This window comes from Panicum hallii, chromosome 2 (assembly GCF_002211085.1).
Source record: "Panicum hallii strain FIL2 chromosome 2, PHallii_v3.1, whole genome shotgun sequence".
Classification (NCBI taxonomy): Eukaryota; Viridiplantae; Streptophyta; class Magnoliopsida; order Poales; family Poaceae; genus Panicum; species Panicum hallii.
In genome coordinates this window covers 48,029,394-48,051,589 of record NC_038043.1, presented here as the reverse complement: position 1 = coordinate 48,051,589, position 22,196 = coordinate 48,029,394, and the positions used below count along the sequence as shown (strand labels likewise).

The 22,196-nt window shown below is 49.9% G+C and overlaps 4 protein-coding genes across 4 annotated transcripts; 2 read left to right on the top strand and 2 right to left on the bottom strand.

The window, feature by feature from the left end:
• Positions 1-529: 529 nt before the first annotated feature.
• On the bottom strand, positions 530-14,965 carry LOC112880603 (endoglucanase 23-like). Its single transcript, XM_025945314.1, has 9 exons — positions 14,602-14,965; positions 10,740-10,836; positions 10,525-10,640; positions 10,414-10,449; positions 2,686-3,027; positions 2,304-2,603; positions 1,402-1,563; positions 1,011-1,286; positions 530-889 (listed from the first exon to the last, which is right to left on the bottom strand). The coding sequence occupies exons 1-9, from the start codon at positions 14,692-14,694 to the stop codon at positions 545-547; spliced, it is 1,767 nt and encodes a 588-aa protein (XP_025801099.1). The 5' UTR covers positions 14,695-14,965; the 3' UTR covers positions 530-544.
• On the bottom strand, positions 6,747-8,149 carry LOC112880605 (auxin-responsive protein IAA26-like). Its single transcript, XM_025945315.1, has 4 exons — positions 7,576-8,149; positions 7,386-7,476; positions 7,166-7,286; positions 6,747-7,078 (listed from the first exon to the last, which is right to left on the bottom strand). The coding sequence occupies exons 1-3, from the start codon at positions 7,907-7,909 to the stop codon at positions 7,211-7,213; spliced, it is 501 nt and encodes a 166-aa protein (XP_025801100.1). The 5' UTR covers positions 7,910-8,149; the 3' UTR covers positions 6,747-7,078; positions 7,166-7,210.
• Positions 14,966-16,232: 1,267 nt separating the features above from the next.
• On the top strand, positions 16,233-16,829 carry LOC112882172 (30S ribosomal protein S31, mitochondrial). The gene has a single exon (XM_025947159.1). The coding sequence runs from the start codon at positions 16,336-16,338 to the stop codon at positions 16,600-16,602; it is 267 nt and encodes an 88-aa protein (XP_025802944.1). The 5' UTR covers positions 16,233-16,335; the 3' UTR covers positions 16,603-16,829.
• A 3,002-nt stretch (positions 16,830-19,831) lies between these two features.
• On the top strand, positions 19,832-21,031 carry LOC112882643 (EIN3-binding F-box protein 1-like). The gene has a single exon (XM_025947738.1). The coding sequence runs from the start codon at positions 19,873-19,875 to the stop codon at positions 20,998-21,000; it is 1,128 nt and encodes a 375-aa protein (XP_025803523.1). The 5' UTR covers positions 19,832-19,872; the 3' UTR covers positions 21,001-21,031.
• The last annotated feature ends 1,165 nt before the right edge of the window (positions 21,032-22,196 follow it).

Sequence of the window (22,196 nt, the reverse complement as noted above, 5' to 3'; positions counted from 1 at the left end):
ATGATTCTGCTCATACAATCTTCAAACCTCAGCATAAGAGCTTTTGTGAAAATTTTGTAGCTGACATTTAAGAGGCAAATAGGTCTATATTGTTGTATTTTGCTGGCATCTTTTAACTTGGGGATCAAGGTGATCACTCCATAGTTCAGCCTCGCAATATCCAAAGAGTGTGAGCTGAATTCCAGGAACATATCCATAATGTCCCCTTTAATTATCTCCCAGCAAGCATGGTAAACGTATCTTGATACTTGATAGCCTTTCATGTCAAACGCAAAAGTACAAACTTTTCACCGATGGCTATGCAAGTGTAGTGAAAAATGCCACTTGCAAAATCCACACAAACTTAGTAAACCCAAACAGCAAAGGCAAAAGGAACGTGCAAGACAAACTCTTCTTGTCGCATAAACTCTACTCCTATAAATATGTAATTCCATCTAAACACAATGTCACAATCCTACTTTCTTGTTGCACATGCGCCTGTTTATAGCTTCGCCTGCTCTTATATATCTACATCACTTCGTGCCAATGTACTGACTTCTGAAGCTCAATGTCTGATATGACCAGGGTTAGGGTTGCCAACAAGGAATGCCAGCACTCCCACTAACGGAGCGTTGATATAGGTGGTGGGTTCCGATTTCCTGAAATCTGCACGGTCATCCTCATAGGCATCGTCCTCCCCTGGCCCTCCTACAACCGCTCCGATCAACGGGTTAGGGTTTGGGCCGGACGAATTGTAATACGGCGTGCCTTCTTTGCACGCAATCCGCTGCGGATGGTCCTTGATCGAAGGCAACGAAGATCCTCGGTGATGGATCCGTTGGGGGTATCGGTCACCGTACCCAATCATGTAAGACATTTTCATTGGGTTGTCTCCTAACAGATAGTCAACCTGCAGATATGAATGCACAAGCAGTTCGAATTTTGTTCAGAGGGCAATCTCTCGCTGTTCCTGAATTTTTTTTCTCTAAAAAAGAAGTGTAGATTGTGAGGAAGGTGTGAGATGTGCCTACCTGCTTTTTGGCTTGCCGCTGAAGAGTTACAGGGCCAACTGAAATGTCTCCACAGTTGACAGTGTGAGATGATCTGGAGAGATACTTGGCGTATGTCAGGAGAAGGAAGGAGATGGCGGTGACATGCTGCATGTTGCTGCCTCCAGGCTTGTAGAGCATGCCCCCAGGGGTGTACGTGATGTGTGGTGAAGAGGACTCTGGGATGAGCGTGCAAACGAAGCTGTCTGCAAACTCCTTGTAGGACTGCAAAGATAGCACCTCGCCTTCTATGAACTCCTGCAGAGCAATTATATATAGTCCTCATTTTCTTGTACCGATCAGCTGCGTGCTGCTGATTTGTCGGCATAATTTGCATGCAGGAATTGAAGGAGATCGACGGAAGCAGCCCGACCTTGGAAACAAGAACATTGAGGCCGGCATGCTTGTTGTCCCACCCGAACTCGTTGCTGCTGTCTTCTGCACCGAGGGTCTTGCCGTTGTTCTGAATGTACTGGAGGAATGTGTCATCCTTGGAGGCTCTCCTTAGCCATGCCGCCCCCCACAGTAGCTCATCCTGCCAAGAATTTTCAGTATGTGCTTTAAGGTACCGGCCTGTCTAAGTTCTGAACTTCTGTTTTACTGAATGTTTTGATTGTGTGGAATCTGTAGAAGCAGCATTCGATTGTCTTCAGTTTTATATGAGCGTATTCGAAGTCGAAAAGTTTGGTTTTTGGCTGACAGTTACTACACTGTATCAGAATCTTTTGAAGTTTAGCAATGGAAACTCAAATGTTTTTTGCTCTCTGCTCTGTTAGCACTTAGAAATGCTAGTCACTTATGATGTCCTACCATTTGGGCCAACACGTGATACATGAGCATTGAGCCAGTGTGCAGCGAGTGTCTGGAGGGTGATCCACCTCAATTGCTAAATGTTGGAGTCCTGGAAGTTCAGGAATAGAAACTTCTGATTTTGTTGTTCTGTTGAAATGGCAGTCGCTGTGGATTGCAATTCTAGCACTATTTGCATTGGTATTCTTGCTACAGATGTGTAGTAGTATCTGCTATGAGCCAGGTATGATGCAAGTTAGCAATGTAACAATGTTCCATGAACCTGTACGCTACAGATGTGTGTGTGTCTCTACAGACAGACAGGGTAATATTTGGAAAACTATGAAGTACCAATTGCCAAAGTAGCATCACTGCAACTGAGAGACGCAGGGTAAGCTCCTCTGTGTCTTGTTGTGACGAGGCAGAGCTGCAGAGGTCATGTCGCCATCTGCTGACAGAGGCAGGGAAACGAGACAAGCATCTGACCTGGTAGCCATTGAAGTCGCAGTAGAATGGGCAGCCCCCTGCCCTGAGGTCTGGGTCGTCGCTGTACGCGCCCTTGTACGTGTCCGCGAACTCGAACGCCTTCCTCGCGCTCGCGAGCAGCGTCTCGGCGTACTCCGGGTCGGCGTCGCGGAACACCATGGACGCCGCCGCCAATGCCGCTGCCGTCTCCGCCGCGATGTCCGAGCCCGGCCGCCCCGCGCTGACGTTGTACACCGTGCGCTCCGTGTCCATGTCCTCCGGCCTCTCCCAGCAGTCGTGATCCTTCCACGGATCGCCCACCTGCATTGCCCGTGCGCAGCACTCTCAGCGTTTCCGCGACATGAACGAACGCGACGGTGGTGCTGCAATGCGGCGCGCTTGCCTGCAGAAAGATGACGCCGGGGTGGGCGAGGGTCTTGAGGAGGTAGTCGGTGGCCCAGCGGACGGCACCGGCGGCGTGGCGGCGCTCGTCGCGCGGCATGTCGTCGCCGAACTCGATGACGCTCCAGGCCAGCATGGTGGTGGTGAACGCCATGGGGAAGCCGAACTTGACGTTGTCGCCGGCATCGTAGTACCCGCCCTCCAGGTCGACCCCGGCCGCGGCGCCGTCCGACACGCCGGAGTCCCCGCGCCACGACGCGCGCTGGCCCGGCGGGAGCCGCCCCGAGCGCTGGCCCTCGAAGAAGAGGATGGACTTGGCCAGCGCGTCACGGTAGTCGTGCCGCTTGGCGGCCGCGGGGAAGCCGAAGAACGAGGCCGAGCAGGACGGCACGAGCCGGTGCGCCGCCAGGAAGGACACCAGTAGGATGCGCACGCACAAGCGGTGGATGGGAGACGGTCGGGGAGCGACGCGAGGCGCCATTCCGAGCTCGCCGCTGCTCACACTCTCACTGGAGAGTGTCGCTGCTGTTTTGGCGCGTTTTTATAGGCAGCAACATGCCATAATGCACATGCTCGCACTGACAAAACTGCCATACACTGCTCTCTTTATCCATGGCAATGGACGCTGCTGGTAAATTCAGTAGAGTTCTCTTTTTTTTTTTGAAAAGAACAGTAGAGTTCTCTTTCGAAAGAAAAAATTCAGTATAATTTTCCAAAAAAGGGGAAAAATTCAGTATGGGTGAGTTATACGTATACTGCTCAACTGCTGCGTAGATACAACATACTGACATGGTCCTGACCATTTTGTACTATGAGCATGGCTTCATTCACTCGGTGTATTAAGTAGAAACCGCTGGTGATGAATGCCTGCAGGGCGTGCATACTCAGGGTCCGGGTTTTTCTTGGATTTCTGGTGGGGAATGTGCGGCCGGGGTAGTTAAAGGACAAAGGTTGGGGTCACGGGAGTGGTGGTAAGAAGAGGTGAGGCCAAAGGATTCTTTAGGGTTCTTGATGGCCAACACGGGCAACCAGCAGCTACTGGGCTCGGTGTGGTCACATGCAGATGGAAGAGTCCTCCATGTAGTACCATCCTGGTTAGATCCTAAATTTGGCAGTGTTCATGCACGCAGCAGTAGACACTGGGTTTTATTTCATTCCATGGTTTTCTGAGAAGTTGTGATTACGTTATCTTATCGATTTAACTTCTTGAGGGGATCGGAACCAACTAAGAACCTGTTTGAAAGAGGAGAAAGAGGAGGATCACTCTAGGAACTTTTGGGATTTAGTTCAAATTTTTACTAAACCTTCTAGGGATTTGAATCCCGAACCTCAACTTCCAAACAGGGCCTAAAACTTTTGCACTCGATGGGATGGAAATGGTCCTAGCAGCTGTTAAGTCCATGTAGTAGCATTGTTTCAGCATATAAATGAAGGGCACTGTCCTTTTCGACAAATCCCGGCTCATGTTGGGTACACGTTGCTGACTTATTTCAGCAAAAACATGAATGATGCATAGAGACATAGAGTGTACACATCTTTTAGGAAAATCTTAAATCAAGATAGCTATAATTTGGTTAGGCATATCCACATTCAGTCTAAAACAACACGTCGAGATGACGACTGGTCATATATATAGGTTCCAATATCAAGTGAGAGGAAAATGCTAATGTTATGTTAGATATGGATTTTGAGCCTACCTTTCCTTTAAGATTGATTACCTTGTTCTTAAAAATATTGTATTGAACCAACTCGCTCACTGGTGCAAAGAACTGAAAAATTCCTTTTTTTTCCAAGAATATGCAGGAGAGCTACATTATGAAGAAAGAACTCAACAATTCCCGTTACATTTTAATTTTTTTTCTGTTGACTTCATCCCTTGCGTCTGTATCTCGCAAGATCAAGTCCAACTCGGACTTCCATGCTTCCACTCAACCGCAGCAACGCCATCCCCATGGCAGCCTCCATTCCGGCAAGAGGACAACACCGAAACCCTGCTGATGATCCGAGCGAAAAGCTAGTTAGCCCGGAACGGGGCGCGAGAGCCTGAGATACGGACGAATTTCGACGATCGGGACACGTAGCGCGGGGTAGTAACAACCGACCACATGGATACGGCAGATGTGCGACGTTTGCCGGAAAAAGGGTGCTGTTAAGGTTGTCGAATTGGGAGGCCAGCAGAGTCCTTGTCCGTCGGACGTTGCCACTGGCATGAAAAGGAAAGGGATGCAGAGGAGGACCCCTGGCTAGTTGTCGAATTCAGGAACGCAGCCATCTCACCGAAGCACAAACATAATAGCAATTAAATTTATTTTTTAGTTCACCTTTTGAAACGGATTTGGCCGATGAAGTTTTCAGAGAGTACGGTTTCCAGTCACTGACATGAAGCGTCGTGCTTCAAATCTCAGAAAATCAAACTGCAGTGCTTTTTGTCTCTTGTTTTTTTTCAGACTTTCAGGTGATGTGCTGGTAAATGGGAGCAGATCATCTACTCATGAAGCAACACCTGGAACAGTGGTAAATTTACGTGCAGGTTCAAAGGTTGCAATCCTGGTAGATCTTCCTTAAAAAGAAGGCTGATGCTAGTAGATGGATGGATCGACGCACTTTCTCACGTAAGCAGAAAAAGGGAACATCACCGGGCCTCGGTTTTGCGAGACACCATGCGTGGCGCTCCAGCGCGGCTTGCTCAGCAGCTCCTTTGCGTGCGCGAGTCCAAAGCCTAAGATCCTGACGGCCGCCCGAGAGGAAAGTCGAGCGAAGAAGAAGAAGAAGGCGGTCGGTGCGAAACGCCGGTGTTGAACGCTGTCACAGACGGCACAGTCCGCCACCGACAGATAGGTAGGTCACGGGAGGGGCGTGGTGTTTTCCTCGCAAGGGGATTCGGTTCGGCGCCCGTACCGTACGTGCCGGTAAACTGCTCGTGACGGAAGAAGCACCGACGGGGAGCCGTGCGGCTCTTTGGAGCGCTCGTGGTCGTGGCGGGACGCGGAGCGACGACGTTGGCGGACGGCGGCAGCGAGCGTTTAGCGGCGCGGCGCGCCGAGGAGCACCGAGCGCGGCGCCGCACGAGCCGAGGGCAAACGTAACCCCAGCCCCAACCGCCGCTTCCGGTGGGTGAACCGCGCGGGAGGAGGGCGCCGCGGCGCTCGGAAGCGACCATCCATGCGTCAGGTCACGGTGGAATGAATTCGTGGCACGCGCCGTGCGCCCGTGCGCGCAAGAGCGACGGCGACGGTGGTGTCGCGTGGCCGGTGGGGCGTCGGGACTTGGGAGTTGCGCCCTGGCGCGGCGCGCCGCTCGCCGCGTGCGGGGTGCGCCCCCGACTGTTGGGCCGTTTCCGTGAGGATGGAGGTGGGCTTCTCGTGCGTCTTCGGCCTTCGGGCTGCAGGGAGTGAGACCCGGGGCGGCCCTTGCAGTCTTTTGGGTCGACAACATTCCAATGTTTCACCGGTCCAGTAGGCCCGTTCCCCAATGTATAACACGGAGCTCATCCGTAAATTTCATTTTTTTCCCTCTAAAAAACAACTGAACTGAAACTTTGCCCTGCAACGCGTTAACGGCAGACCTGATCATCTAAATCAAGGAACATTCCTGACAGCCTGACTATACAATCTACAAGAATTCCTAGACTCCTTGTTCATTGTACCCGATTCATTTGGTGCGATTGCCATCATCCTCGCCTGATCTTAACCCACACGGCCACTTGCTAGGCTCACCATATCTGTCTGAATCATCTTCGAAAAAAGATTTGTTCCACGCTTCTGGATGCCCAGTGCTCTCAGCTCTGCCTACACGCAAACCTGCAAATGCAGCCATTGTCCGGGCAGCTGAATCGAGCTACGCCCACTTGCAAATAGCAAAGTACGCCGACCAGCTGATCCGGTCACCTAAACTACTAGCACGAGCAGCAGTAGAAGGCGAGACAAAACAGGCGAACAGCTCTGACTTCGAGCTCAACTCAAGATCTTCCTATTCCGGAGGCAACTCGTATCAAAATTTGGAGGTGCAACGACCCTTGATTCATGTACATGTGACATACAGGTACAGCCGAAACGACCAGGAAAAAAAAAAACAAGAACAGCAAGGTGTTTGTTAGGAGTGATCCGTAGGGAGGAGCATCGATCATCGGAGCTACTAAAATATTTGGATCGCAGGGAAGTCAACCGTATCCGGCTCATGCGAGGAGCAGCAAGCGGGGGGAGATCGTACGGTTCCGGCGGCGTCAACTAACATTTATTCTCCACTTGCAGTCTTTCTTTCTGCAGATGGAATCGTACTTGCACTGCTTCGTTCAGAATTGCGCCATCGCCTTCGTCAGCTTGGTGGCCACTTGAGCTATGTGCAACAGTGAGAGTTCAGTTCGGATGCATGATGCCCTAGTACACGTGCTGAATCTGAAAACCAAATAGACTGCCCGTCAGTTACTGCCGGTCACTGTTCTGAATTCTCTTTGCGTGTGTTTCTGAACATTGTCCCCTCACCTGCCGTTCTGATATCGACGTCGTGCGGCGCGCCCGGCATCCCTGTCACGCGTTCGAGCTCAGCCCTCTCGCCTCGCACGATCGCATCACCCGCATCCTCTTGCACGAGGTCACAAACATCCTGCAAAACCAAACGCGAGCATTTGCCATCTGTTAGAGCCCCGATACTCCATTGGCAAAAGGCAATAATGGCAGCGCAATCGAGGAAAGGCGTGCTTACTCCCACGGCACGTCGCCGACGAGCATCCAGTCGCCGTCGCCGTCCTCGTACACCACGGCGTGCTCCCACTCGCCGTACCCGTCCATCAGCCCTGCACGACGCAAAAAGAATGCGCAATTCTTCAGTTCCTTTTCTTCAGTTCTTTGGTTTTTGTTCAGGCAGGCTCAAGGGCAGCAGCTAGCTAGCTTACCGATGGAGCAGCAGCAGAACATCTCGTTGAGCGCCTCCACGAGCTCGCCGTAGTCGTCGTACGCCGCGACGTCCACCTTCCTCAGGTACGGCGTCCCGTCCATGCTCACCTTCACGAACGCCTGCATGCTGGCGGATGACGACGGCGGCTGCCCGTTCTTCCTGGCTCGCCTCGCCTTGCGCGCGTTGACGCCGGGCGGCCCCAGCGTGAGCTCGGTGAGGTCGACGCCGTCGTTGCCGTAGCCCGCCATGCGCGTCGGCGAGCTGAGGTCTGATGAGGACTCGAGGTGGTGGAGCTGCGTGAGGCGTGAAGGTTGCGGTGGACTGATGATCATCGAGCTGCGACTCTGGCCCGTATATATACCGTTGGTGCGGCGCGGCAGGGCGTCCGGGCACGAGATCCTCTGCGGCGGCCCGGGGGAGGGAGCGGGTGGCACCGTGCCGCTGCCAGCCAGGACGATACGATGCGGCGGCGGGCACCGTGGCTGGCTGCGGTTGCAGAGGATCCGGTTTCCGGTGGGGTCGTTGGGGCCGGGGAAGCTGCACGGCTGCGGAGCCTGGCGGGAGCGCCGGCGGCTGGGTTGGGTGCGGGCCGGCACCGCAGGCCTGCCGGCCTCAGCCCTGGCACGGTGTCCTCCGTGGGGCCGACCGGCTGCTGCCAGGTAGACGCCCCGGTCTCCTGCCTCTCTCTCGTAGCAGCGTGCCTGCCTCCGTGGCTGCCCGGGCGGGCCGGAATCTCGTGTGGCGTCATTGCTGTAGCCAGTGCTCAGGCTGGTCATGTTCTCGGCCGCCAGCTAATGACCATGTTAGGATTCTGACGTTTTTTACGACGAGGCTAATATATTCACTATGAATTTCAGCGGCGAATCTAGCGGAAGATTGCGGTGCCAAACTAACTATCATGCACAACCTGGGCATGAGAATTTAGGAGCCCCTTACAAGGACATTTCGCAGCCCATGGTTCTCAGGTGAGGACTCTCTAGCTGACAATATTAGTGGAGTTTAAATTCCACACATGGGCTGCCAAAGGATCTCTCCGAGAGAAGAGAGAGGAACAGCGAGCATTGGAGAACAGGTCAACCAGTAGCTAGCCAGCCCAGGCTGGGCTGTTGCCATGGTAGCCGCCGCAGTAGATCCGGATTCTGGCGAGGGGGTAGGGGACAGCCACCCCGCATGTGGGCGCGTGCGACCGGGTACGTGCATGTTCCTCCGTGGCTCTGGAAGACGGACCCGAGCGGCGTATGTGCATGCACGCAGATGCCGCCGGGGGCCGCAGCAGCAGCAACGACGTGCCCGCACCGCACGAAGCCAACTCGGCCTCCTCCTCCACGCCCTGCCGCCCGTGACCGTGTCTCGCAGCCCGCGGCAGCCGCTGGTCCCCGCGGTGCCGGGCCCTGGCTCGACAGCGGGGAGGCCTCGCGGCCGCCGTGCCCGGCAAAGGGCGCGCCGCTCCTCGCGGGGCACGAGCGTCGTGCTCCGCGCGCGGAGCGGGACCCCCGGGCGGCGGAGTTCGACGCGCCGGGCTGCCGGCCTACGTGACCGTGCCCTGTCGCGCGCACGGGTCGCGCGACCTGGGAGCGAGCGGGCGGCGAGACGGGCGCCCGCGCGTCGCGTGGGTTTCGGGCCGCCGTGCTCGGCTCGGCTCCCCCGTCCCGTCCCCGTGTCCTGGCGCGCGCCCGGTGTCGTGCCCCTGCTGGGAGGGCAGCGGGTGCGTGTGGCGGCTGGTCATTTGTTTCTGCTCGCGCCTCCCCGAGACTACACGCGCGGCGGTGTGCGAGTGTGCGCGGCTCCCGCTGCCCGGCAGAGGATTAACCTCGTAGTTGGTGGTGGGAGGGGCGTGGGTTGGATAAAAGCTCCAGTTCTAGAAGACATCGAAGAGCCTTTTGATGCAGCCATGTTTTGACTGAATACTATACTTGAACACGAATGCTTGACCACCTCGCTCACAGGCCCTCGGTAGCATGAAACGTGTCGCATGAATGAATTTCTATGATAAAGACCTCAAACGTTGAACAAACAGGGTGGCCTCGGTTGTAGCCACGTGTCAACCAGCAACTGAACCGAACTGAAAATATGCCACCACAGAAAAATGAGCAGTCTATTCATTTTTTTGTACAGTTTTTCTAATGGCATACAGCACTCCCCCAACTCCAAACCACAGGTGATAGCCACTGCGCTTCTATAACAGCAGCAATGCGGCAAGTTGCATGAGTTCTGACAGTCGCAATGAGAATTGACCTGACAATAAATACATGTAGGGCACGGCAAGCCGAATTGATCCAGATGCAGTCGTTAGCTCCAACTCTGCCAGAAATGTACTACTATAGCAATAGTAACAGAGATACCAATGCTACACCCCCGTGTTCTGCCCTCCTTGAGCTGCTATAGAGCAGTATAAGTAGATGACATGTACATTCCGAATTTCCAGTGTTTACTTGTTGGCGTCTCCTTCGTAATTACTTGTCGGCACCACCCCAGGAGAGTCATGGTTGTTCACGCTAAGAGCCACCCCCTGTGTCTGGGTTTGCCATAATGAAGAACATTGTTACAAGAGAGATCTGCAAGTGCCAATGAAAAGTGCCCTATAGATATAGCAAGACTCCAACCGTAGTGAACATATATGACACACCTGGGAATTTGATCCTTGCCCATTAGTACGAACCGGTCGCATATTAAGGTCGATCATTTTTGAATTAATGTTACCCTGGTCATCGCAGTTTCCATCAGATGCTGGATCATCAGAGCCGTTATGGTGGTTTGCCATTTGCTCCTTTGTTGCTGCATGAGGAGGCTTCTTCTGATCTATCTGGTTTTCAGGATCTTTGCTTTGCATAGCCACGTCATCATCCATATGGCCTAGCTTATCTCCTGGAAACTAATCATAGTTCCCTAATTTGAGAACTAGAAAAATACACGAATTGTAATCTGAGGATGGTGAGTACAAACTTACTTCAACACTTTGCCTTAGGAGCAGGTATCTTCCATGTGTTCGTTTGCCACCAACATGAACAGTCATGTCACAGCTCAGGCAAAGTGAGGTGCCATCTATCTCACAGTGGAAGAAAGCTATACCCAGGCAAATCAAGAATTCAAGATTTAGTTGACTAATTGTTAAAAAAAGGAGATTCGTGAATCAAAAAGAGATTCATGAATCAAAAGGCGTACCAGGAAAACTTTCACATATATCACAACGGGCAAGTTTATTAGAGTTTGCAAGTCCAACTCTCACATGCCGACTAGCAAGCTTGTTACACATGTGTACCTGCATTGCAACATGGAAGAGATCTCAGAAATTGTAACATTAGGGCGATCTGTTTGACAATCAAGGTGTCATGAACTGACGTGATGAATATGAAAATGGGTATTGATACTGACACCAAATTTGGTAAATGGTAACTACTATTTAATAACACAGTCTGAATCCAAATTTAAAGATTAATTCCAAATATCATCATTTTAATAGTGAATTAAACTAGCTAGTTTTCCGTCCTTCAAAGGTTAGTTTTTAGAGGCGGATGTCTGGTGATAAAAATGAAATGCAACTACTGAGTCAAACCTAACTTCACATGCATCTGATAGTTGAAGTGACAAAATAATACCTATATATAAATGTTCACATGCACTAATTCGTGTGCTAATTTGTCATCAGCATCTGAGAAATCGCCACCTACATGTGTTATTCTAAGCAGGACATGAACCTCAAATAACACTGTCAGAAGGAAATACTGGATGCATGCAATACTAACTACAAAAGCAGACTACTGGATGCATGCAATACTAACTACAAAAGCAGACCTTTCTCCATGACAGCCAAGTCAGTTTACTAAAAAAGAATTACTCAGTGATACATTTTGCAATAAGCTGTAAACTGTTTTAAGAAGAGGACATGGTTTCCTCAAAACAAAAAAATAAAATGGGGGACTGACATCAGTTTCCTGAACAACATTTGAAAGAAATAAATCCAAGAAACAAAAATGGAAGACGATGAAAATTACAAAAAAAAAGAGAGAGAATAATACAAATGCAGCCCGTCTGATGGTGCATATTTCACAACATTACAACAATATCAGATACTGAGCCAACCAAATTAAGGTTTCCTCATCGTTCTCGAGGCTCCTTTGCAGCCCTGGAGGAGGTCCAATACACACTGCTTAGCAGAAAAGTAACCCATTCTGAAATATGCACTAACATGCAACAAGCCATGAAGCCCGGCAATCTCGGAACTTTTCTTGACACAACAAATTGCAAAAGGATCTAAATATGTTTCCACAATGGAATATTACATTACAACTGCCATCATCCCAAGCCTATCAAAGTCATACTTTTGCTTAAGTATATACGTTTTAAGTAGGGGAAATGAATCATAAAGATAATTCTAATCATCCACTGTCCCACTAGACCAGATTTCAAATTGTAATCCCATATGGTTTCTTTGGATAAAAGAAACCTCAACCCTGTTGGGCGAAGCTAAATTAGAAATGACCCTGGTGCACACTCCATTGTATATAAAGAAACTTATACAATTTTAAAAGTAGTACATGGTCAAATTGAGTCAACTACTAGCATTTTTTTCTTCACCCTTCTGCCTATGGACCAGGGTAAGTCAACATAGCTTCACCCCCGGTAGGATTGGCAAGAATAGTGAGTTCTTTTGCCTCCAATCCAAAGGGCTACAGTTGATCTTCCTCAATCCAAACAAGCCATATAAGCTTGGATGGGCATGTAGCGCAACGGATAATGAAGAACAGTGGGATGTTGCAAAATCTACTATTGCTCTCGCACTGCCCATTTTACTAGTCTAAACTCACCTCACAATGAGTGCTTTTGAAAGTATTTCATGAAAAAAACAGGTATAGCCTTCTATTGGCAGCAGTCCGTAGGAGAAGCACTGGTGTAGCATACCAAACACAGCAGCCTAGCTAACAAACCAATGCTAAATTATTCTTCACTCAGTGATCAGATTCATAAAAGAAGTATGCATGCAACCAGTGTGTCGTAATTCTGAAAAATATTATTGCTGATAGAGATAACTTTCTAAACAGGTTTTGCATAAGACAACAGTGAAATCTAAAAGATGAAGACCACTGACATGGAACAAGATATGGTAGTCAAACATTCTTCAAAGGGAATTTAACAACTCACTGCACAGTGCAGTAAACACAGAATAGACAGGACAAATTGCGCAGTAAACAAAGATTTTCTTGAAGGAATTTTATTTTCTCAGGGGTATTGATGAATCACGATTCAACACACTTAATTTGTCTAATTTAATATCGCACTCCATTAATTTGCTTTTTTCTAATTTTTAATATATTTATTACATAATGAGGTTTCTCAATTGCTTGATAAATTGATATCAGTATGACACCAAGTCCAACCACATCAGCAGTCCCCCTGATAAAAATCATAGTTTTAAACCAGACTGACATAACATGTTGATAACTTAAGTAGCATCAGGCACGGTCAATAAATACTATGTTATGTGGGGCAAGCAGTACCAGAGAAAGACGCGCAAGGAGTAAGGCATAATTGGGTTTGATGAAAAATTTATCTAAAGGTAAGTATGGCTAGTTTGGATTTCATAAGATTGGTTAGCATGGATTTGGATTGTTAGTTTGAGGAAGTTTAGATAGAGTGGCTGGAGTCAATAAGAGATTGATGTAATCTTGGCAGGCTACATTTGTGGTAGCCGCAACCCTGTATGTGACAAGCAAGAAATCAATCTATTACTCATCTCCCTTTCTCTGTGTTCTCGCTTCCCAGTTGCTTGGCACCCCTGCTGAAATCAACACCACCACCATGGGCAGACCTGATCAGGTCACTACCTCACGGATGTGAGGTACTACTATACTAGTACAATCTGTTCCTTACATGTATTCCTTTCAGCAACTGCACTTAAATTTTAAAGAATCATGAACAGCTTAACTACTGAGGCACACAAAGTCGCAATCCCCGGTTGGAAAATCCTGGACGTGGCATCAGGTGTGAGCACCAAGTATAAAAAAGGTAGCCAACAAGGTCAACTGTTATTACCACCAAACACATGGCAAACTCATATCCACAAATAGCCATGCATGCTGGTGATGTCGACAATCCACCTAGTAACAGAACCTCAAGATAGGGTGAAATTTGTGTACAAATCCCCTATGCAGCAACTAAGTAGACCTTATGAATCTCTGGCTCGACTAAATATGATGCAGAGAATGCCTTGTCTCATAAAAGAAAAGATAACAAGCTTTGCATTCCGAAAAATAGGATATGGGTCGATTTCAAGTGGGGATAGAAGCAACCCAAGGGAATCTGATCCACCCCAAGCATATAGGTACACACCTTTCTGAATTCCTGAAATAACCACCCAAACAACTCTGAGAAGTTCATCACTATCAACAGTGGCGGAGCTAGCAGGGTGGCCAGGTCGGCCATGGCCCACCCTAAATTTTGGAGCCAAGGGATACATATACAATGAAATATATATGCAAATTTCAGACTTAACAATTGATTTTAAGATATTTAAAATTGTAAGACACGTTATCACTATATTATCAGATATCGTTGATGAGTTCTATACTTATATAATATGATATATTTGCTGTGATGAAAATTTTATGTCACTTTGGACCACCCTAACCTAAAATCCTAGATACGCCGCTGACTATCAATGCACACCAGAGTCCTGCTAGAATGTTTCCCTTGTTTTCCTCAGTCTGTTTGGACTACAGGACTAGTACCAACCTCATGCCATGCCCCATGATTTCTCTGCTACCAAATGGACCGAAACAAAAGTAGGATCGTCAGAAACGGAGAAACTGGGACACAATTGGGCAAACTAAGCAGGCACCCCACCCCTGACATCCACCACGCGATCTCGCAGTCAAGTACCAAATCCTCGAGATCTCAGTGCCCAACCGACCGATTACACCAACCATCGCGCCGTGTGCCACTCCAATGGAGCAGCACTCTCGTCCGATCTCCGAGAGGGGCGAACAGCTCACCAACGGACAAGAGGGGAGCGGGGAGCGGAGATCACCTTCTCGTCGCAGGCCCGGCAGAGCGCGGCCTCGTCGGCCGCGCAGAAGAGCACCGCCGGCGCGCCCTCGCACACATCGCAGATCGTCCGCATCCCAACACCCTGCTCCCGCCGCCCGCGTCATCGCCCCGCCGCCATCCGGGCGACGAAACCGCGGCTCCTCCTCCCCCGCCTCGCGCCGCTGCCCGGCGATCCCCTCCCAGCGCTGCGGCCGCGGCGGACGACGGCAACGGCGGGGAGAGATGCGGACGAGGAGGCGGCAGCCCAGCAGAAGCCAGCCACACAGGAGTTTGCACGAGGAGAGATGTGGCAGCGACTGCGCGAGCCTGCGAGGACGACACGGCGGAAGGCTGTGGACTGTGGTGGTGGTGGGGCCATTTGGATGTGGTGGTGGTGGTGCGTCGAGGGCTGCCCTGCCACGGTGCTGGGCCCCACGCTTCTGGAGCCATCGTACTTCGAGACTCTCCTAGACCTGGTCTATGCACCAACCAGCGGAGCCGCAGCAGGCGACGAGAGACTTGTGTGGGTGCGTCTATGAACCGGGACCAGGTCACTCGGAAGTCGAGGTGGGCCCCAAAACCATTTGATACTCCAGGGCTGCTTCAGCTACAGATATACCATCATTACTATCGCCGACACGTGGGGTTAGATCTAGCGGGGCCCAGAGATCCGTTGCTTGCGCCAGGAGTGGATGGCTAGGTGGGAGTTAGTTGGGTTTTGGATATGGGGATTTAGGCGGGGGTGGGCCCGCGAGAGGCGTCCGCCACAGAATGGAAAAGCAGCGGGATTTTGGGGGTGTTGGCTCCGAATCAATTGCTTGGCTGCTCTGCCGCCAATGGCCGCCGTCTTCCATGCCTTTTCTTTTCCACCTGCCTGCCTTCCGGCCGCGGCCAGCGTCGCGCCTCCGTGCACCGGGTGCATGGGCTGCCGTCGGCAAGAGCCATCTCATCGCCGGCGTGCCCCGTGCTTGGAAGGTGAGAGCAACTCACACGTCACACTCACAGGCTCACAGCTGCAAGCCTGCAAACGCCGTGTAGTAGTTTCCAAAAAAAAAAATAGCCTTCCTGAGTTTTTTTTGCTTGCGTGGTTGAGGCCACGCCAAACTGATGAGAACGCGATCAGCATCACTCGTGCACACGAGTCCCCCTGAACCACATGAACAGACGGCACAGCAAGGCTGCGTTCTTGTGGCGACGCTCGACGGCCTTGTCCTCGTTCTCACTTCATGCGGAAGACGACGGCCGGCAGGACGCCGCGCCGATGTGCTCCACCGGGTGGCCGGACCACGATCGGAACGTTCCGATTCAACAACCACGAAAGCGACGGCCACCGGATATCGGACGCAAAAAATGATAGATGGGCAAGAAGGACTGAAGGAGCATTCAGATGCTACCTGTGGTCTGTGGACGATTGCCTCGAAAGAGTTGGCACACAAGTTTCTGTGAAAAAGACCCGGGGAAATCACCGGCGGCCGGTTCTGGCGATCCGGGGGGTGGTTTGGGGGGTGGGGGGGGGGGGGTGGGGCCGAGACAGGACGACGAGAGCGGGCTTCTATTGGACCGAGAGGAAGTAACTGGGCTTTCCTTAATTTGTTCCGAATGGGCTTTGGTAAATTTGTCTTGGGCCTTGCATCCCAGCTGCTCGCTTCCACTGACTCCACCTCCTTCACGGTTCGACAAGCGGGCGATCCAGCGGCGGCGGCGGCGGCGGGCGTGCGGGCTCCAAGCTTGCGGCATGGCGATGCGGTTGGCGGCGGCGGCGTTCATCCGGCGCCTGGCGCCAGCGCGCCCTCCCATCCCCGTCCCGGCGGCGGTGGCGACTGCGGCGGAGGCTGAGGCGGTGACGTGCGGGCGCGGGGACAAGAAGACCAAGCGCGGGAAGCGGTTCAAGGGCTCCTACGGCAACGCGCGGCCCAAGCGGGAGAAGAAGATCGAGCGCATCAAGGACCGCATCGAGGTGCCCCGCTCCACACCCTGGCCCCTCCCCTTCAAGCTCATCTGAGAGGGGGCACTCACTATACCCCCCCCCCCCTCGGGTCGCGAGGGTACTAGGGTTTACGGCTACAGTTACTGCTACCTCTCCGTTTCCAATTAGCTGCGCGCCTGCACGGGCGTGTGTTTTTACTTGGTTGTTTCTCGAATTACGTGGTGTCAGATATGTACTGTCGAACTGATTCAACTTTGGCTAATGCAGTTATGGATGAAGTGAAATATGTTTCTTTTCCATCATTCAGTTGGTGTATTCTGTTCTGCGTGCTGAAAATCGGAAAATAAATTAATTGTTTATTCATTCAGATGTTGATGATCTTCTCTGTGCCCGTCAATAGAAATGCAAGAGGATATCAGCTTAGGCTGGATTTTGTCTCTTTGTTGTTCTTCTGTTGTATGTCTAAGATGACAAATCCAGAGTATAGTTGTATCTTGAATTACAAGGTGTTCAAGATACATGTCCTTACACTACAATTTCTTTGTAAAATTGCAATTTACTGTATGGACATCTTATCCTTTTTGCTCTGCAACTGTGTGCCCTCTACTATGGGATAACTATCAAACAAAGATGATCTCTTCTTCCTCCCCAAGCCTGCTCTCTCCTTTACCTTTTGCTGTTCTTCATCATGACACAAATTCTCTCTGATTTCTAGCATTCACTATCATACTGCACCACAGAATCGGTCCAATCGAAGCTGGGACACAAGGGTTTGCTAAATATGCACTCTCTCTTTCACTGAAGCATCCATTCCCCTGCCCCACAAGTAGCCAAGCTGTTTCTGAATAATATTATCAAACTGCAGGGAGTGCCCAACTGATAGAGGTAAGATCTTTATCAGTGCTTTGTGGACTGAATTGTTCAAGTTCCTTGACTCTAAACTGCAGCTCAGTACTGCTTACCGCCCCTTTGTCAATAGCCATACTGCGCTCGTAAATCAGTGATTCCTTGTGCTGCATTGGTCATGATTCACCCCCAGAACAGATGTTGGCTTTAGCTTAGTTTTGCTGCAACACTTCATTTCACGCTGCACTTAGGAGTTCACCTTTCAAGGCATTGTGTGGTGACACAACGGACTGTTCCTATTTTCTTTCTGAAACACGCACAAATGCTCTGCTGAAATGCTACACGAACGAAAGCAGTTTCCAGACTTGAAGGAACAGTTGTTCAGGGGCCAAAGCAAGGTCTGAGCGTCACTTCCAAGATTGAGGGAAGGTTTTGTCTCAAGCTTTACCCTTATGCTCAATCCTTGGTTGGCCACCATCCATCCCCCAGTTTGGCATTCTAGTGCATTGGCCCCTTCACCACATTAGAATGCATTGCACTGCAGCTTGCAAACTGGATTCACAAAACACTAATCTCAGCCACCTGGTCTTTCATGTGTTTCAGTTGAATTGAAGCATCCTGTGTTCCAGGTTTTCCACTGGTCTTTGCTGATGTCCCTGCTGTACAAGAACTGGAGCAAGTTATAATTTTCCTGAAGAAATACTGGATTGCCACATACTTAAGAAAGGAAATTCAGTTACCTTTCAATCCTGCTGAGATGGCAATCCTTGCAAGCAAAGCAACCATGGCTACCTGGAAAGACTACATTGTGCTGAAGAAACGCTTTCCCAGTTTGCTCTCGCTTAGGGTCAAGCAGATGAGTGAGGGAGAGCACACTCTTGGAAGGAAAATGTGGGTTGCATTGAGACGGTGGCGGCATATTTCCAGAAGAAGTCAGATTCCATGGAGGAGGGAACAATTTGAAGATGGCTGAAATGGGTGGCGACTAGTTGTGATACTTGCGTATTCATGAGATGCTACATATGCCAGTAGAATATGAGGGCCGATGTTTAAGGGGTTTAACCTATTTTAACTTCTGCATAGTTTAGGGTCTGATCGGCCAATCAAACGGGATGGCTGTGTACTCGGTCTTGTTTGGCCTGGGCACGGTCGTGCACATGACCTGTCCCGTTTTTAAGCCCTTTAGGATTTCACTTTTCCACTTTCCACATGCTGCCACTTATCCTCCAGCCTCTAGCCGCCGCCGCGGCTTCCGCCGGTTTGTTCTCCACTGCATGCTGGCCCAGCCATGCGCGTCCCTGCACCAAGACATGTTGTGTGACCAGGTGCATGGTGAGCCATGCGATATGGCTCACCTCTCCGTCACTCCTCTTCAGTTATTTACACCATTCGCCCAGCTCTCATCTTTCTGCCCAGATCTGAGACTCGGTATTCCAGTTTTTCCTCCTCTCCTTGTGTAGACTCTTGTGCATAGTCCCCTTCCTTTCTCCCCTGAATCGCCCAAGTGGAAACCCTAGAGTCCTAGACAAGGCCACACAGAATGCTGGTGGTGACCACCAAGCGCTGGCAGGCAGCGGCACCAGCCCTGTTGGTGGGTTGCACGCGCGGCAGGCCAGCAAGGGCGCAAGGCAGGTGCGCGGCAGGCGGCAGCAATTGGGCACCGGGCAAGCCTCGGTGAAACAGCCAGAAGACAGGAGGTGACGATCCCCCCAACCCTCAGAGAAACAGCATAACAGGCATGTTATTGCGAACTTTTCATATATTTGGATTGAATACTTTCCTTTTTGGCTTGAGAATACCAAACTCCAAAATCCTGGATCCACCACTATGTACTTTGCCTCCTGCCTAGCTCTTTTTACAAAGAGGTTGCCTGCCAAAGATTCATGGTCAAAAGCAGCAAACTTGCCTTAGATTACAATTTTGTTAATTTTATAATAAGATATAAATTCCCAAATTGTTTCTTGAAATGTAATGTTCACATTATGTATCACTACAAGATGGATTTACACAATTGAAGTTTCCAAACTTTGATCACTATATGTAAACAACTTCTATACTGGGCAGTTGAAAATAACATTGAAATCATCTTCCATAATATTGTCAAGTTAATTCTGCTTGCTATAATATGCTTGTAAAATACAACTTATGACATCCATAATTTGTTTTATTTGTATAGTAACTAGCACACACAAAATAAAATCTATACATTTGCATTAGATGTACATGCTACTTATGCAAACATAAAATTACCTTCTTAGGATTGTTAAACTGTGTTCTAGGGGTTGGAATTTACCTTGTGGATTTCTTTTGGTTATCTTTCATGATGCATTTGTATTAATAAAGAAATATATTGCAGTACAATAGATGTATATTACTTGGTTTGGATGAGTTCTTTACATGTTAATATTTTATAGAATTATTTCCAACTCGGTTCATGATCAGTTTCATTATCTCTTCATGGCTCCAAATCTTATCTAATTTGTTTGTAGGGTGGGAGACATGAAGCAATCAAGCTGTCTTGGAACTGCTTTTCAATCTTGTCAGAAGGTACCACTAGGTCCGTCCATGTATCAGTCAAGAGTTCTTCCACAGGATTTGATAAACACGCTACCAGAAGCTTGCATAGCTGAAATATTCAGACATCTGGAAAACTGTAAAGATCGGGAATCATGCGCCTCTGTCTGTTGGAGATGGGCCGACATATTGGTCTCTCAGCGACCAGACTTTTGGAGCCCCTTCAGTGTTCATCAAGCTGTTCACCGTTGCTTGCACCTGTCTGATGTTGATGATGCCAAGCTTGTGGCAGCTGTTGTTGGCATACACTCAAGGGATGTAGTGACTGATCTTGATCTTCGTAATGGACCATGCGAGGCTGTTTTTGCTGGTGGTCCTCAGCTCACTGATAGTGCTATTTGTTTTGTAACCACTGCATGCCGTAACCTGAAGTCGGTTTGTCTCGTCAACTGCTTATCTCTCACGAACAAAGCTGCATGGATCATTGCTTCAAACTGCCCTGCATTAGAAAATCTCATGATTTTACAGTCTTCAATCAGTGACGATGATCTTTCACAGGTTGCTAAGCAATGCAGAAACTTAAAGTCCCTCCGTATCGAAAGGAGCTTGTCCATCACTGAGGCATCACTAAGAGCCCTAGTGCAGGATGCCAAGAGACTTGAGTCTCTTGCTCTGGGAAGCTGTCCTCAAATTCGAGAAGACGCCATCTTGTCCTTACTGATGAACCAACTTTATCTAGACAAGCTTGAGCTCAAGTGCATGATGGCTGGAGAGTCACATTGGATTGGTGCAAGACAATCATCAGCACTCAATAGGCATTTTCGCTTGTTTCGCCAGCTCTCTAGTCTCATCCTGGTGAAGTGCCCAGGTTTACAGGACCTGGGCATGCTTAAGTTTGCTAGAATTCACTTTCGAGTGCTACGGCATTTGGTGATTGATGACTGCAGAGGAGTGACAGACCGGGGCCTGATGTGGCTGGTGGGTGATGCCATGAATCCCATGAAGCTTAAGACCATCAAACTTGCCAGGTTCCACTTTTTTACAGCTGCAGCTGCAATGAAAGTAATGTCCTTGGTCTGCGGAACAATTGAATCAATAATTCTGGATTCATGAGATTTTGACATAATGACGCCACTCCATCTTGATGGAGCTGTTGCCTGGTGGTGTCCGAAGCTGAAGGTGATCAGAATGGAGCACTGTGAGAGAATTATGTACCTCTTCTTGTCATGGGTCAACAAAGCCTGCCGTGGGCTGAAGGAGATTAGGCTCATTGGATCTCCAGCACCTGTTCATGACCATGGTATCGCAAGCCTTCTAAGCAGCATTCTGCACCTCAATAGGATCGCAAAGATTGAACTGCGGTCCTGCCATGATACAGACATGCATGTTTGCATTATAGCGCGATCCTCCGTGGAAGCTCTGCAGGAACTCATCCTGGATGAATGCCCAAAGATCTCAGGCAACTTTACGGTGTTTCTCAGAGCGCATTGCCCCTGTCTGATCAAGCTGGGCTTAAATCGTGTACAAATCAACTACGGCGACATCGAGAGCCTCATGGTTGCAGGATTTGAGCACCTTGAGGAGCTTAATCTAATTGGGTGCCCCTTGATCACCGACAATATTCTGCGTATCTTGGCCACATCATCCTTGCCCGAGCTTAGGAGAGTGAATCTGTCAGACTGCCCTAATGTCACGCAGGAGACCGTTGACAGCTACCAGAGCTGCTGTCGCTGGGAGATGGAGAACTAAGGGAGGAGCCTCCAGAAGACAAATAAACTTGGCTGTGAGCTGCTCTTTTCAGCTTTCTTTGATGTACCTGGTACCGGGCTCCATGTGTTACCCTGAAATCAGCTTTTCTGGGTCATCATCTTAAACCTGTATTTTACTTTCGAACTTTTTTCGCCATGTTGAACCGAAGCATGAGGTTGTTGGTACCGTATTCGACAATGTGGGTGCTGTTGCTGCGTATGTCTAGCTGTGCAGTGCAGGTTTTGTTTGTCACAAGATGCAAAGAAAGGTCGATCTGGTCGATGTAGGAGGCCAGATTTTGCATCTGCGAATCTACGACCGCAAAGGTGCCAACAGCCTGGGTTATTGTTTTAAGTTCTGACCGTTCATTCGAGTGTCATGAGTGCCAACAGCGGTAAGGCCAGTGTCCCGTCGAGATCAAAACATGGGACACTGCGAAAGGCCCCATGTGCTATCTCACTTCCATGGCAGGCAGGTAGTGAGATCAGACAAGCCTCAGCTTACCACCTGGCCATGTCATGCGCAGGCGATCCGGTGCCGCGCGCCGCGCCGCGCGGATG

What these genes read in the sequence shown, in the direction of transcription:
- LOC112882172 (XM_025947159.1), top strand. Translation starts at nt 16,336, where the DNA reads ATGGCGATGCGGTTGGCGGCGGCGGCGTTCATCCGGCGCCTGGCGCCA.
- LOC112882643 (XM_025947738.1), top strand. Translation starts at nt 19,873, where the DNA reads ATGAAGCAATCAAGCTGTCTTGGAACTGCTTTTCAATCTTGTCAGAAG.
- LOC112880605 (XM_025945315.1), bottom strand. Translation starts at nt 7,909, where the DNA reads ATGATCATCAGTCCACCGCAACCTTCACGCCTCACGCAGCTCCACCAC. An exon ending in GTTCTGCTGCTGCTCCATCG is followed by an intron (nt 7,477 to 7,575) that starts GTAAGCTAGCTA and finishes TGCGTCGTGCAG; the next exon opens with GGCTGATGGACGGGTACGGC. An exon ending in GTCGGCGACGTGCCGTGGGA is followed by an intron (nt 7,287 to 7,385) that starts GTAAGCACGCCT and finishes TTGGTTTTGCAG; the next exon opens with GATGTTTGTGACCTCGTGCA.
- LOC112880603 (XM_025945314.1), bottom strand. Translation starts at nt 14,694, where the DNA reads ATGCGGACGATCTGCGATGTGTGCGAGGGCGCGCCGGCGGTGCTCTTC. An exon ending in GCCGGGCCTGCGACGAGAAG is followed by an intron (nt 10,837 to 14,601) that starts GTGATCTCCGCT and finishes GTTGCAATGCAG; the next exon opens with GTACACATGTGTAACAAGCT. An exon ending in TCCTAAGGCAAAGTGTTGAA is followed by an intron (nt 10,450 to 10,524) that starts GTAAGTTTGTAC and finishes AACTATGATTAG; the next exon opens with TTTCCAGGAGATAAGCTAGG.